Raw genomic sequence first — 13,523 nt, 5'->3', positions numbered from 1 at the left:
AGTGCACACTTAATAAAATAGCTCCCTATAAAGTAAATCAGCGTTAAAAGTGTATTGCTTGTTTTTGTTCATTAGTGAGGTAATACTACTGCCTCATAAATGTTAACTTTTTGAATTCAGTATGAATATTTAGGAAAGCTCTTATTTTGCTTTGGTAGTTTTGCATTGTATTCATCAATGAATATGCTTCTGGTGCTTTATAGCTTAATCTATACCCTCATTTATGATACTTGTACACTGAGAACGCACGGCAGCTTTCTGACAAACTTCATTCTGCCTACCAAAAATGTAAACATGAGACAGCTTCCTTCTTCCTGTGACAGTGATACATATGGCTAGTACTAACGTTTCTGTAAAAGCATCACAGTTCATGGAGCAGAGAAATGATCAGAGAGATTAGTAAGGAACAGCGGTTACCTTTTATCTTTAGTTTGCTTTCGGGATTTATGCAGTAACCCTATAAGTACTACAGCTGCTCGGATCCCTGCCTTTTTAGAATGCATCCTCTCAGACAGCTGTGACATAGCAGAGACACAGCTTGTTCAAGCACAAATGCCAGTGTTCCAGTATTTCCAACTCCCAGCAAAAATCCAGTTTATAAAAGTGTAAGCTTCTTTTCTCCTTTCTGTAATCCACACCGTTTCTCTCACTCACTCAGTCTCTCTCACACATTCACGTGCATACACACAAACACACACACACATATAAAAAAAGATTGGGTGTGTGTGCATCTGTCTCTCTCTCTCTCTCTTTCTCTCTGTCTGCTTGGCTGCTCCTGCTTGCAAGGTAGGGTTGCATCAGGTGACTGTCTCCACTTCAGCGACCTTCAATTCACCTGCCTACCTCCCTTTCTGTAGATTATGACTATCCTTATTTTTCTGTACAGAACAGTAGACCTGTTTGCTCTCAGAAAGGTGATATTTCTAGGTTTTAAAGTTGATTTGTACCACAGCATCAGAGGTGATCATCACTGAGACAGCTTCAGTAATCAATAATTGACTTTAACCCTTTCACACAGCAGCGTTCAACTACTTCACCCGTCTTAGAAATTAAGTTAATCAAAAACAGACTTATGGGATCAGCTGTGAAAAGTATAGTCTGCAACTCCATAGTGATCTTTCAATTTACTGAAGAAAGCCTGCAGGAAACAGGTTAGTTTCTACAGATTATTATCTGGGTAGCTATGTGGTGCCTGTCTCTGCTGTATATCAATAGTTAGCTACTCACATTATTCAATGTTGTTACTGCAAGTTGATAACTCTTTTTCACTGCAGTTGTTGCTGTGGTCTAAGATTTACAGAAGTACGTTTGCTAATTAATTACTTCCTATGTAGTCTTGGGGAAAACTGTGACTGATTTATTGTTCTGAAATGGATAGAGGTCTATGTATATTTTTGATGTTTTTAACTATGAATCTAGAGCCAGTCTATGTAAACACAATTTGAAAGCACATAATTTAAACATATCAATCAGAAAATAACATTAATTGAAAAGAATATCATAATTTGGAGTTTCCTGAATGCTGATCCATCTCCTAAACAAACCATATATTTTAGCTAAAACCAGCCAATACCTGATTCAGGCATTGTTGATGCAGTGTTCAGAGTAATCTAGCTTCTCAGATAGGTATTCAAACATATTTAAAATAACAAATGAAATACTTTTGTTTATTTATCGTCACAAAACTAATTTTGGAATGAAGAATCCATATGATTAAACTGATGATATTTCCAGAACCTTCCAAACAGCTTCTATGAACATGAGTGTAACACTCTTGAGTTAGACTTGGTAACAATAACCTGATAACAGGGACTGAAAAAAACAAACAAAAACATGGAAGTCCCTGCAGTACTTACTACACTATACATACAATATAACTGTGATGTTTAACACAAAGCTTTTGTAAAATAATAATATGTTATTTAGCACACGTATAGCGATGGCTTAATGAGAAAACAGAGGGTTGTGGCAAGAAGAGTCGACTATAAAAATTTGCACTGTGGCCTCTTTCATTCAGAATAAGTATGCAGCACATGAAACATCGTGATCACACTCCAATAACAATTAAATAACATCCTCATTCAGCACTAATCTAGTGCAACCCCCCCCACCTTAACAAGCATTAACACCCCCATGTGGTGTTAAGACCGTATCTGGGACTAAAACTTCACAGTTACGGTCAGTAAACAGCAACAGAACAAGAAACGGCCTTGTTTCAATTTTGTCTCTACCTGCTGCCTACTACATTATGTCCCTTATTTTGAAACATTTTACCTTTCTGTAAGTAGTAATGCACAGAGCAGACAAATCTCCATATGCTACAAAGAATTACAATCAGACCTCTGATCACAACTTCTTATTATGTGACCTTGACATGGATGCCAAGATTCACCTCCCAAGCTTCGCTCCCAAGGTGAATTTCTTGGTATCTTGGTATCCATGTCTCGATTATATATACTGTTATGATGGAGACTGGATCATTATCTTCTATACTGGCCTGTTTTAAAACTTAGTAATTTAAGTCAATCTGTTTTTAGGTAATAAGGTAAGTAGAGTAAGACTGGGTGAAGTGGGAGGAAGTAGAACAGTGGCAAACCTAGAAAGGTTAATGTGCTGCTCTAACCGCTTCATGTGACCTTCACTGCAATGAAAAGTAAAGTCAGGAACCTTGGCAAGGAGAACCTTAGGATGAAGTTTCTTGTAAATAATGAAGGTCCTAGTCAGCACCATGGCATAAAGAGCTAAAGCCATGAATATCATCCAAGCAACCTGGGTTGGATTAACAGCAAAAGCATCTGAGGTACTGGCAAGGGATGATAGATTTGCCCCTCCTGAGGGGAGGGAGTTCACATGGGCTCACATCGCAGTTAATGCCCAGTAGAAGTCAGGTATATGTGGGGGGGGGCATTGCCTTTAAGAAGGCATGACATTGACTGAGTCAGCCAGCATGCCCCTTACATGAATGTCCTAAGAAAAGTATGTCTGCACGTGGGATAGGAAACTTGTGGCATAAAAAAAAAAACCTCTCTTAAAAGCAATAAGACAGTGCTCCTGAATTTGGATGGGAAAAAGTCCAGTTGACTGAATGAGACTCTCTGGGGCAACTGATAGACCATTGCAGAGGAGACAAAAACTTATAATTAAAGAAATAATGAAGTTGCTGGAATTACTCCAGCTGAGAAGTACATAAGAACTGTAATCACACTGAAGTCAGATGACTCAGTCCATGGTGGCAGAGGGGGTTTCACCAGCAAATGTGATAGAATATTGTTGGCGGGATGCAGAAATTCAAGGCAGGCACAAGTGGTGTTAACCAATTAAAATTATTGCTGCTACTATGCCTGGAGTATGAGATGGAACCATGGGTATGACAACTGAATAAGATGATGACAGCCAAGGGAGTACACAGGCTAAACTGATGTATGACTCAAAAAGGCTGCATTACGAACAAAGAATACGTGACCTAAATTTGTGCAATTTAAAGGAACTACGAAAGCTGACAAAATAATGACTGAGCTAGTAGTCAGTGAAATGGTGAAGGTTAAAACTAAAGCATATTAACTGGGTTGAAAATGATGTGATACCAACAGGACTGATTTTAAATTAAATGTAAAGAAGTAATTCTTCATTGGAAAGGGTGCAAACCTATGGCATTTACATTTCTAGAAGGTTTAAGAGTCACTGGGCTGGAAAGATAAAAGTGAAGGGCAAAGGGATGGAGAAGGACAATCTGCTATGGGGTAGTTTTTAATCAGAGAACTGAATAGTCATCAGTTTCTTTCTAGTGGCATTTTCATAATTCCTCTGTTTATATGAGTTGTAACATAACAGAAATTAAGGATTTTGACTGTATTTTCTGTCAGAATCAGATTGCTGTGTGTTTGAGAGGTGGATGTCAAGAACTCACCTTAACAAAACTTGACAGGTGAATTTCTTCACATCCTTATGTAATATTGCCTCCTTAAAGAAAAAGACATGATACTGCAGTGTATAATCCGATACAGCTTTTAAAGCTGTGCATTGCTTTTCAGTGCTGTTCCTGTGTAACTATTATGTGTGTGGCAAGCTGAGATGTGCTAATAGCTTTTAAAGTTGTTAGCTGGGTTTTCATGCTTTTCCTGTACAACTGCTGTCTGTTTGACAGCAAAGTTTCCTTATTTTAAAGTGAGGTTATTTCATATGAAGCTGGCTATAGTATTTATTTTTGTCTTTTTCAGGACATGATCTGGTCATCCTATGTATGACACTGTTATTCTAATGAAGGCACGTGTTAAGGGCTACAATGATACATTCCAAAAGTGAACATTAGGAACAGTGATGCCAAATGATGGTTGTCTATGAATGGCACCTTCTGCCATTTGAAGCATCAAACTTATCACTAATAAACATAAACACCCTAAAGCAAAATGTTCTTCAATATTTTCCAAAAGGCCAGATACATGCTGTGGATTAACATTATCTTAGATTTCTTGCTGAAGAAGAGAACACTATAGATTATAATCTCTTACAGCATACATCTCCAGAGTAGAAGCATAGCATGGCATAGTGTGTCCCACAGGGCATTTCGCCAAGATTGCCAAGATTAAGTGCAAGTTATAAGTATATTACCCAAAACAATGCTTCTTCTAAAGAATTACACACTCTGGCCTGTACAGGATGTTTTCATAATTTCCCAAGAATATGCACAGATTGTAGCCTGTAGTGTTGCAGAGGATATTTTCACAGAGTACATTTTTTAAACTACTGCTAAAAGACCGACCCCCCCCCCCCCCCCCGAGCAGCATATATGTTCTTGAAATGTAAACTGACATTAAAAACCCCCTTTAAAATGTAAACTGACATTAAAAACCCCCTTTAAAAGTATCTTACCACTAAAAAAACTATCACTGAAAGATGGCTTTGAAGTAAAGAACACTGTTGACTGGATGTATTACAGAAACTCTCAATATTAGATATTTTCTTCCAAATTTATGAGTGAACTGATTCAGTTTAGTAGACAAATATTTGCACTGACAGGCATTAGCCAGAAAACATTACAAAGAGATGTTACATGGGTACGTATAAAAATAAATATAAAAACTGTCAGCCTTTATAAAATATATGTCAACAATAAAACTATTTAGCCAAAAAAAAAGACTATTAAACATTACTACACAATTACTGGAAATCATATGCAAACACTGATTATAGGGATAGGAAACAAATGTACACTGGTAGCTAACATCACAACTACTGATGCGTCCATTCAGCAGTTGGTACCCATCCTCCCATCTGCCTCAGCAGGTCCTCCAGTCCATCAAGATGGAAGGGTCAAGATGCCAGTCAGAGGCCAAGCATACCCAGATTATACAGACTGCTCCTAAGCCAGCATCATTCTTAGGTCTGACTGTGCAGACCACCATTTCTCACTGTGGTCAATATCCACAGCCATCAGAACTACTCACGTTCTACCCATGGGGCACCTGACCAGGCTGCATACTCTCACTCTTATTGTTCTCCACCATCACTATCCCCAGTGGGCACATGGAATGTTATACACACGTCTGGCAGTTCTATTGGTCATGGGTGCTGTATATCCAATAGCTCCTCCTGAGGTGAGGCACCCTATCAGGGTGTACATATGTGTTCTTTTAAGTTCTGCACTAACCCTTGCATGGAACACATCAAGGCCTGAGACCAGAGACCATTGCAGTATACCACCAATATTCATAGCACAGCAGATCTCCCATCTTTGGTGGATGGAATCCCTGACTCCCCACAACCTGCTATGACATTCTGTAGCTCCCCCATATTCCACTTTCATTTTTCTAGCTCATATGATAGCACTGCTCTCCCCCTGCTAATGTGCTGCCCTGTCTGTGCAAATGATGAGAATTTAAGCCTGCCCACTCCTAATCTGAGTGGGGAATGTAATGTCTGATATACAATATGGCCAGTCCATGCACTGTAATGGTTTTATTAATGCAGGCATCATTTCATTCTCTATTGCCTGTTTCGTGGCCCATAGCTGTGGACCATACCCTACCCTTTTACAAGAAGTGTAATGTATTGTGCTCGACTCTGCTGTCTTGTCCTCCTCTGACTGGCTGACATACTACTCATCCACTGCTTCAGTAGGTAGGGTAGGCCCTGCTAGGATGAATCTCTTCAACACAACCAGGTTGTGAAGTATGGTGTATAGTACAAGCATTTGGTTGCAAGTCTCAGGTGAATACCGCAGTGTCCTAAACAGATGCATCCAAGTATTGGAAGCTTTACTTTAGTAGACTCAACAACTGTTCCACCATATTCTAGATCTTTGCATTAGCAATCTTGTATGCCATCTTGGACATGGTCTGAAAGTTGCAGATGGAGGTCATGATCCATGGCACCAGTACATAGCCAGCATCACCTGCAACATACAATGGTAGCAACATTATATGTGGTCTACTATCTTACTGCATGGTGTCTGTATATACTGGACTCTGTACCCACCTACATGTGACCAACTGACTAGATGACCCTATGGAAAGTCACCCCAAATGAAACATTTGTACTGGTCAGATGTGTACCAAATATGAGAGTCATGGGAATTGCCTGGGTGGCACATAAGCACATTATAGATGACACCATGTGCATTGTATGCAACTGGCACTTAGGGAGTGCAAGATCTTCCTGCTGATACATCTGATACTCTGCTGGCAAGGTGGAGTCTTGATTGCAGTGTATGTCAAACCAAGGGCTTGCAGGCCATCATGGAATTGGACAACATTGTGGAACACCTGCATAATTGTGGTTCTCTCCTCTGGAGTGCTTTGGAACCATATATGGTCCTTTACATGCAGGAGCACAGTTGCAGAACCTGATGTAGAATTCCACAAGGTTGATCCCTACAATGTCACTGTAACTAATAGTGTCCGACTTACACATACCACAGTGTCCACTGGGATAGGCTGCTCTTGCATCCTCCATGATTAAGTATGTGGCGGACAGAGTTTGACAAGCTCTAGTATCCCTATCTACACTAAAGTCCTAGTCAACTAAATCTTGACACGTTAAGTGCTGGTGGTACCATCTGAACTAAAGCAGAGGGCTTTGGCAGGCCAAGTGACAGCACTGGATCTGATAGTTACCACTGACATGCACTGCATGGCTCTAACTACTGTTATCACATACATTCTAAAATCCTGTACATGGAATATTCCTGCCACTTAGAAAAGGTATCAGAGAAGTACTGTACACACACTTTAAACATTTCTGAATCACTCTGACATCTTTGATTATCCCAGTTGCATATTCACTGTCCCTCATTTGCATCTGGAGCCTCACTGCCATACCATTATGTAGGCATTGTCTAATGTGGCCATGCTACTTGTATCTCTTAATCGCCTTACCCCTATATGTTACCACTTACTGCAGTATATATCACAGTACAATGATTGGTCTATGAATAGCAACCAGTAACACACAAAGAATATAAAGTCAATGTACTTGATCTTGATTCACTTCTAGAAACAACAAATAATTTTAGAGACCATTTCTTCTCCAAGTAGCTCTTATGCAATATATCAAACTTACTCATTTCTACAGATGCAACGTAAAATGTAGGTATGCCAGTTTTTGCATTATAGTTTCAACAGGAAAGTAAATCCTCTACAAACATAGCAAGGACTGTACATCTAATGACAAATTGTCTCCAAACAACATTAAACAAATCATGGACACATCTGCATACAGACTTACAATACTAATAAACTGATCATCACAGGAGGCAAAATTTCAAGCCTATGGAAATGCAGCAAAATTATGCCACATCCAAAGGGCCTAGCATATTCCAAGATTAGAAAGTGCTGGTTATGATTAAATTCAGGCCACTGGGTACAATAATACAATTTGTCATGCACCAGTAAATAGAAGACCAAATAACTAAGCATGGGGTGTTTCGCAGAAGTCAGCATTGTTTCTGACCCAGTTCAAGGAACAACTGCACTGAGTAGGAAAACAAATTATGTATCATCCTGTCTTAATAATGGCCTCTACTGCTGCAGTCATATTACTGGACTACTCCAAAGACTTCTATACATTTATCACATGTATGTCTACTGAAAATCTGAAAGACATGGGATTTGGCACTGCTATGGGTAAAGTGTTACCTAGCAGGATGCACAGAATCCAATCTTGGCTGTTCACTGTTACAAGCTGTAACCAAAGGTGTAACTTAAGGGTCTAGAATTAGGTCCACTGCTTTTAATACTCATTATGAATAAAATGGCAAGTATATTGATGGTGCCATAGTTATAAAACTGGGGATGAATTTGCTATACTGCTGTACAAAAGAAACAAGAATGAACAGATTGTATTGATTTTATGAATGTACAAATAAGCAATTGGACTGATATTCCACAGCAAGAGCCGTTAAATGAAAGAGCACACTGTGTGCATGCTGCAAATCAGGTCATGAGGAAGCAGGCAAGACCTTTATTAGAAAATGCAAACCTATCAGCAGAAAGACTTAATCCTGAAAAACTGTGGCAAAAGGGCAAAGTATTAAGGGTTGAAGACACTAGGCAGGAGGGAAACAAATGTATTCCATTAATCAGGGAATGCAGAGAGGCAGATGTGAAATTCAAGCTGCTGTATCCAGCTCTCTTTAGAATATTTTTTTCCCGGAGGAACAAAGTCAATTTTTGATGCAGAACATGCTAAGGAGGAAATTCAAAAGTTTGCCCAACAAAACATGAGCCATCAAGCAGAAGGGGACTCAGCTTCTCATTCTTCTGATAATAAAGCACACGGAGAGACTTTACCAATGAAACCTTTTTAAAATACATGGAGAGAATTTGCTAGTGAAACCTTTTCCAACGTTCCAGAGGAGAATGCTTGAGAGACAGAGAAAAACACAGGGGATGACCAGAAGAATTAGGAGTACCATGGAATTAAACCAGAATTTGAAGTTGGGAGAGGGAGAAGAACAGCAACACAGAAAATAGTAAATAAATGTGAGACCACAATTCATCAATCGAATTTGTGAAACATGTCTGTATAAGACTAAGTTGAAAGAATGGACGTTTGCTGACTTTATTAAACTTGTGAGGAATTACAATGTATTTGTCTCACTTAATGTCATTGATGTTTGGAGGAATTCTGAGGGGAGAGGAAGAAGAAAGAAAAAGGTAACTGTAAGTAAAGCATTTTTTTGCTTAGCAATATTTCTATGAAATTTTTCACAACATAAATTGGATATTTTATAGTAAAGTATTACTAATTGTATGCAATAAAGTTAAATTCCTCTTCTCTTTCTTCATTTTGGTATTAAGAAATGTAGGCATGAAGGTGCAAAAATAAAAGCTAGACAAAAATATGTTTAAGTTACAGGCTGTAATCTTGGTTTGTTGAGGTGAGGGATGAAGTGTAAAAGTATACAGATAATATATGCATAGCACTGATATGTTTTTTCTTCCTTTTGCATAGGTGAATGTCTGGATTAAGACCCTTGGCTTAATCTAAAAATTTTTAAGTAGAAGCAAGTAAATATTAGAACACAATGTAATGAAAAGTTTTTCTTTAGCAATAGATGTTTTGGCTTTTCTTTCAGGTTGCAACAGAGGACTATAGTTTTTATGTTTTCTCTTACTTTTCCATGGATGCAAGCTGTTAATAAGGGGAAAAAACAGAACAATAGTTTCCTCAAGGCTAAAAGTTAATGGTTTCTGAAAGTATGCATGCAGTTTTCACATCTGAGGGGGGGGTAAAGATAAAAAAGAACAGACATCAATTAGTGTAAGTAGAAGCACAAGCAATAACATGCATCTTAGAATGAATAACCTCAATTTCAGGTTAATTAGGGCCTATGTTAGCAGCTATTTGGCACAAATGTTCATATTAAGAGAGTTAAATTTCATTATTTTGAAATGCACATAGTTGTGTGTGTTTGCATTAAGTTAACATGTTTTAAGGGTGTTTTGGTTTTTAATAAAATGTGACACAGGTTCCAGTTTTGATGATAAGAAAATACTGTATAAAGGATTTACCTGCCAAACATTAATGGGTACATATACCACAAAAGCTGGAAATAGATATTTAAAAACCTGCCACATATAAAAGGTGGGAATACCATAATTGCAACACTTTCAATATTATCTTGTAATGTGAACAGTCTCACAGGTATAGAGAAAAAGAAAGAATACAAAATTGTATTAAGAAATGCAGAGTGAAAATAGTAATGGTACAAGACAAATTTGGAAAGAACTGAGCATGCAAATTTGATAAAGAAAGCATTTCAGGATGGATATTCTGCATAATATCTGGGACAAAGAAAAAGAGGAATACTTGTATTAATTGTTGGAGGAATTCCAGTAGTGATAAGAGAGGGAAAAATATAATAATGACAGATTTGTAGTAGTAAGGGCCTACTGGAAAGTGATGAGGATTATGCTAGCATGTATTTATATGCCACCCAAAACTGCTTTTTTGCAACTTAAAAAATTTTGGAGAAATAGTCAGCTTTCAGCCGGGAATACTATTTATAGGTAGGGACTGGAATTTGATTTGCAACAATAAGTATGTGTCTGAGGGCTAGAAGAGAAAATAAAATAAAAGGGGTCGATTTCTGAAGAAATTTATTAAAATATTTAGTGTGAAAGATGTAAATTTAGTAGTAGGAATTCTGACAATTTGCATATTACACCCAGGGTACAATAACTGGGCTAGAATTGACAGAAATTATATTTCCCAGGAAGATGTCCATTTAATTTTAGAACTTTGATATGCATCCAATAACTATTTCAGATCATACATCAATAATTACTAAGATAAAAATATAGGGTAATAAAATAAAGATGAGACACTGGTGCTTCCCCATTTACTTGTTAAAAAGAGGGGGATTTAAGGAATGGGTAGTAGCAATTATCCAGGAATTATTAGGGGAAAATAATTATAGCTAGTGAGTGGGATAAAATGAAAGTGGAGTTAAAAATAGGGTAGAAATAAAAAAAAAAAAGAGATCTGGTTAAGAAACAATAGTAATTATTTAGAAAGTGTTTATGTCTATAATGGCTAAAAGAATGGCAAAGGTGAAGCCAGCACTGATAGATATGAAATGGTTTTGTGGAGGGAAGGCAAAAATTTGACAACATTAATAATGATGATCCAGAGAAAAGTAGAATATAAGAAAGCATTACTGCTCTTAGTGGGTCTTGATGCAGAGAAAGAAATCAGCAGAGAAATCTGGGATTTTATAGGTAGGTCAATGGAAGCATTTGCATTCCTGGCACACTAATTAGGTTTATTTGAAGGATATCTGAGGGATTGGAGGCAAAACTCAAAGTTAGAGGGTTCCTCTCTGATAAGTTATGTCTGAAAAGAGGAACCAGGAAGGGGTATCTTCTTTCTCCTTTATTTGCATCACATTTAGAACCATTGGCAAAGAAAATAAGGGGCTCAAACATTCAAGTATATAATTGGTATGCTGTTCAAGAAACGTTAGCTTCATTTGCAGATGATATTATTTTGTACCTGATAGAACCAGAAAATACACTTCAGTGCTGGGGAATATTCTCAGAAAGTTTAAGGTTTTTACAATTAATGAAGATAAAACAAAGTCTATAGCTATAAACTATGTACCCACACATGAACTTGTTCAGCAATGCCCAGATTTATGGGTATATGATAAAATTAACTATTTAGACGTATGGGTTATAAAGGTTTCAGTTTTGGTGGTTAAGGATATGAGGGAAGATACCAATCAAAAGATAATACAAACACTGAGAAACTGCAAGTTCTTACCTATGCATATGGATAGCAAGATACAAGCAGTAAAATATTTTTAGTCCTCTGGTTTTATACATAGGTCAAGCATATTTTTATCAACTAGAGGAGAAGTTGTGACTAGTAATTAACAGAGAGTTGAAGGATTTTATTTGGAAGAGGACAAGATTCAAGTGGGATAAGTTGATCCTCCCAATAGAACAAGAAGGTTTAGGATTACCTGATTTGAAGGGATATTTTAGAGCCATACAGTTAAGGATGTTATACACAACACAAACAGAAAGCTACAAATCAATGTGGACAAGGATGATGATGAAAGGGGAGGGGCTAATTCAAGAAGTAAGGTAATGATGGGATTTTGGACACAGATCCTTAAGGAGAACAATAACAACAGTCATTGAGAATATTATATTCATTAAGCAGCATAAAATATACTAAGAACTAAGCCAAAACAGGAATAGAGAAAGGAGATTTTGCCAATAGGGATGACTGCAATGAGGGATGCAGAGAATTGACAAGAGGGAGGTAGAATTTACCTGAGGAAGATAGCAAAAGAGCCAAGGTATTGGAAACAAATAATTAGAGAAAGAAAGGTAATGGAATGGAAGAGGCCAAAAAGACATTTGGATTGCAGGCTAGTGATTGCCTTCCCTATCATGGATTGATATCAGAGTATAGACAACATGAAAATGATAGGAGAATCCTATATGAAAGACATGCACTGCTTACATTTTTAAATGAATGTAGAACAGAAGCTGCTTTTTAAAAAGGGATAATTGCAAGACACATACCACATTGCAAGATAACTACAGGAATCGATTAGAAAAGGTTAGAAAAGATTGGAAAGTGATACTGAATATGCACTTCACAAAGAAGCAATGGAAGGACATATATGTATGGCTTCCAAACATGCAACAAAATCTAAAAGATTTAGAATTTTTGCCTGCATGTGTTTGTGTAGTTACTTTATACACCAAGCAAGCTCTAAAGAATTTTTCTTCAGGTAGATGGCAAATGCTGGAGGTGTGATGGAGAAGAAACCAACAACTGGTTAAATATGTTTTGGCAGTGTACTGAGTTGGCAGACTTTAAAAATTCCCTACAGAGTACTCTGTCAGGAATACTGGACGAGCAAATGACAGAACTAAGGAAGTGATTTTTTTGAGCTGAGATACAAGATCTGAATTGCCTAGATATAGTAAGGCCTTATTACATTTAGCTCTGGTGGCTACCAAAAAAGCAATTACTAGAAAATGGAAATCAAAATCTAAACAAACAATATCTGAAGTAGTGAAAACTGTAGCAGAAAAATAAGAAGTGGGAGCTTTAGAAAAGGGTAGGAATAAATTAGATAAAAAAGATGAAAACTGTGAAATGGAAAGTACAGAAAAATATTTTGGAGGAGGAATGAGATTTAAGAGAAGGGAGGAACTGAATAATTTATGTAATGTTCATTAGATTATGATATATATATAACAATATGTGTGACATATAATGTTTGTACATGTGAACTTGTTAATATTCAAACAAGTCCACAAAATACCTAGTGGATAAATTTCCCATTGTCAAGTAAGAAACAAAAATAAAATAATCCAACAAAGCAGACAATGGAGCAAACACGAAGAAGAAGGACCATATAAATATAAAAAAAGTTTATTCAGTGAACCAAATGCACATGGGTAGATAAGCGCTTTCACCATCAGCTTCTTCAGACCATAGACAGACAAACACCTTTGAGAAACAGAACATTCTTTGATTTGTTTGAGCTTATTTTGAGC

The 13,523-nt window shown here is 37.2% G+C and overlaps 1 protein-coding gene across 5 annotated transcripts in view; it reads right to left on the bottom strand.

The window, feature by feature from the left end:
* RAP1GAP2 (RAP1 GTPase activating protein 2) overlaps nt 1–13,523 on the bottom strand; it is a 2,340,619-nt gene that overhangs the window by 1,343,934 nt on the left and 983,162 nt on the right. The window contains exon 1 of one of the 5 annotated variants that reach the window (XM_044054257.1): nt 418–654. The exons of the other annotated variants lie outside the window; for them this stretch is intronic. Within the exon in view, the coding sequence (XP_043910192.1) occupies nt 418–524 (107 nt within the window). The 5' untranslated portion in view covers nt 525–654. Of the gene's footprint in view, nt 1–417; nt 655–13,523 lie in introns of those variants that run through there. 5 annotated transcript variants of the gene reach the window in all.

The sequence above is a fragment of the Protopterus annectens genome, chromosome 13.part0 (assembly GCF_019279795.1).
Source record: "Protopterus annectens isolate FY-2018-M chromosome 13.part0, PAN1.0, whole genome shotgun sequence".
Taxonomy (NCBI): domain Eukaryota; kingdom Metazoa; phylum Chordata; order Ceratodontiformes; family Protopteridae; genus Protopterus; species Protopterus annectens.
This window is presented reverse-complemented; position numbering and strand designations above follow the sequence as displayed.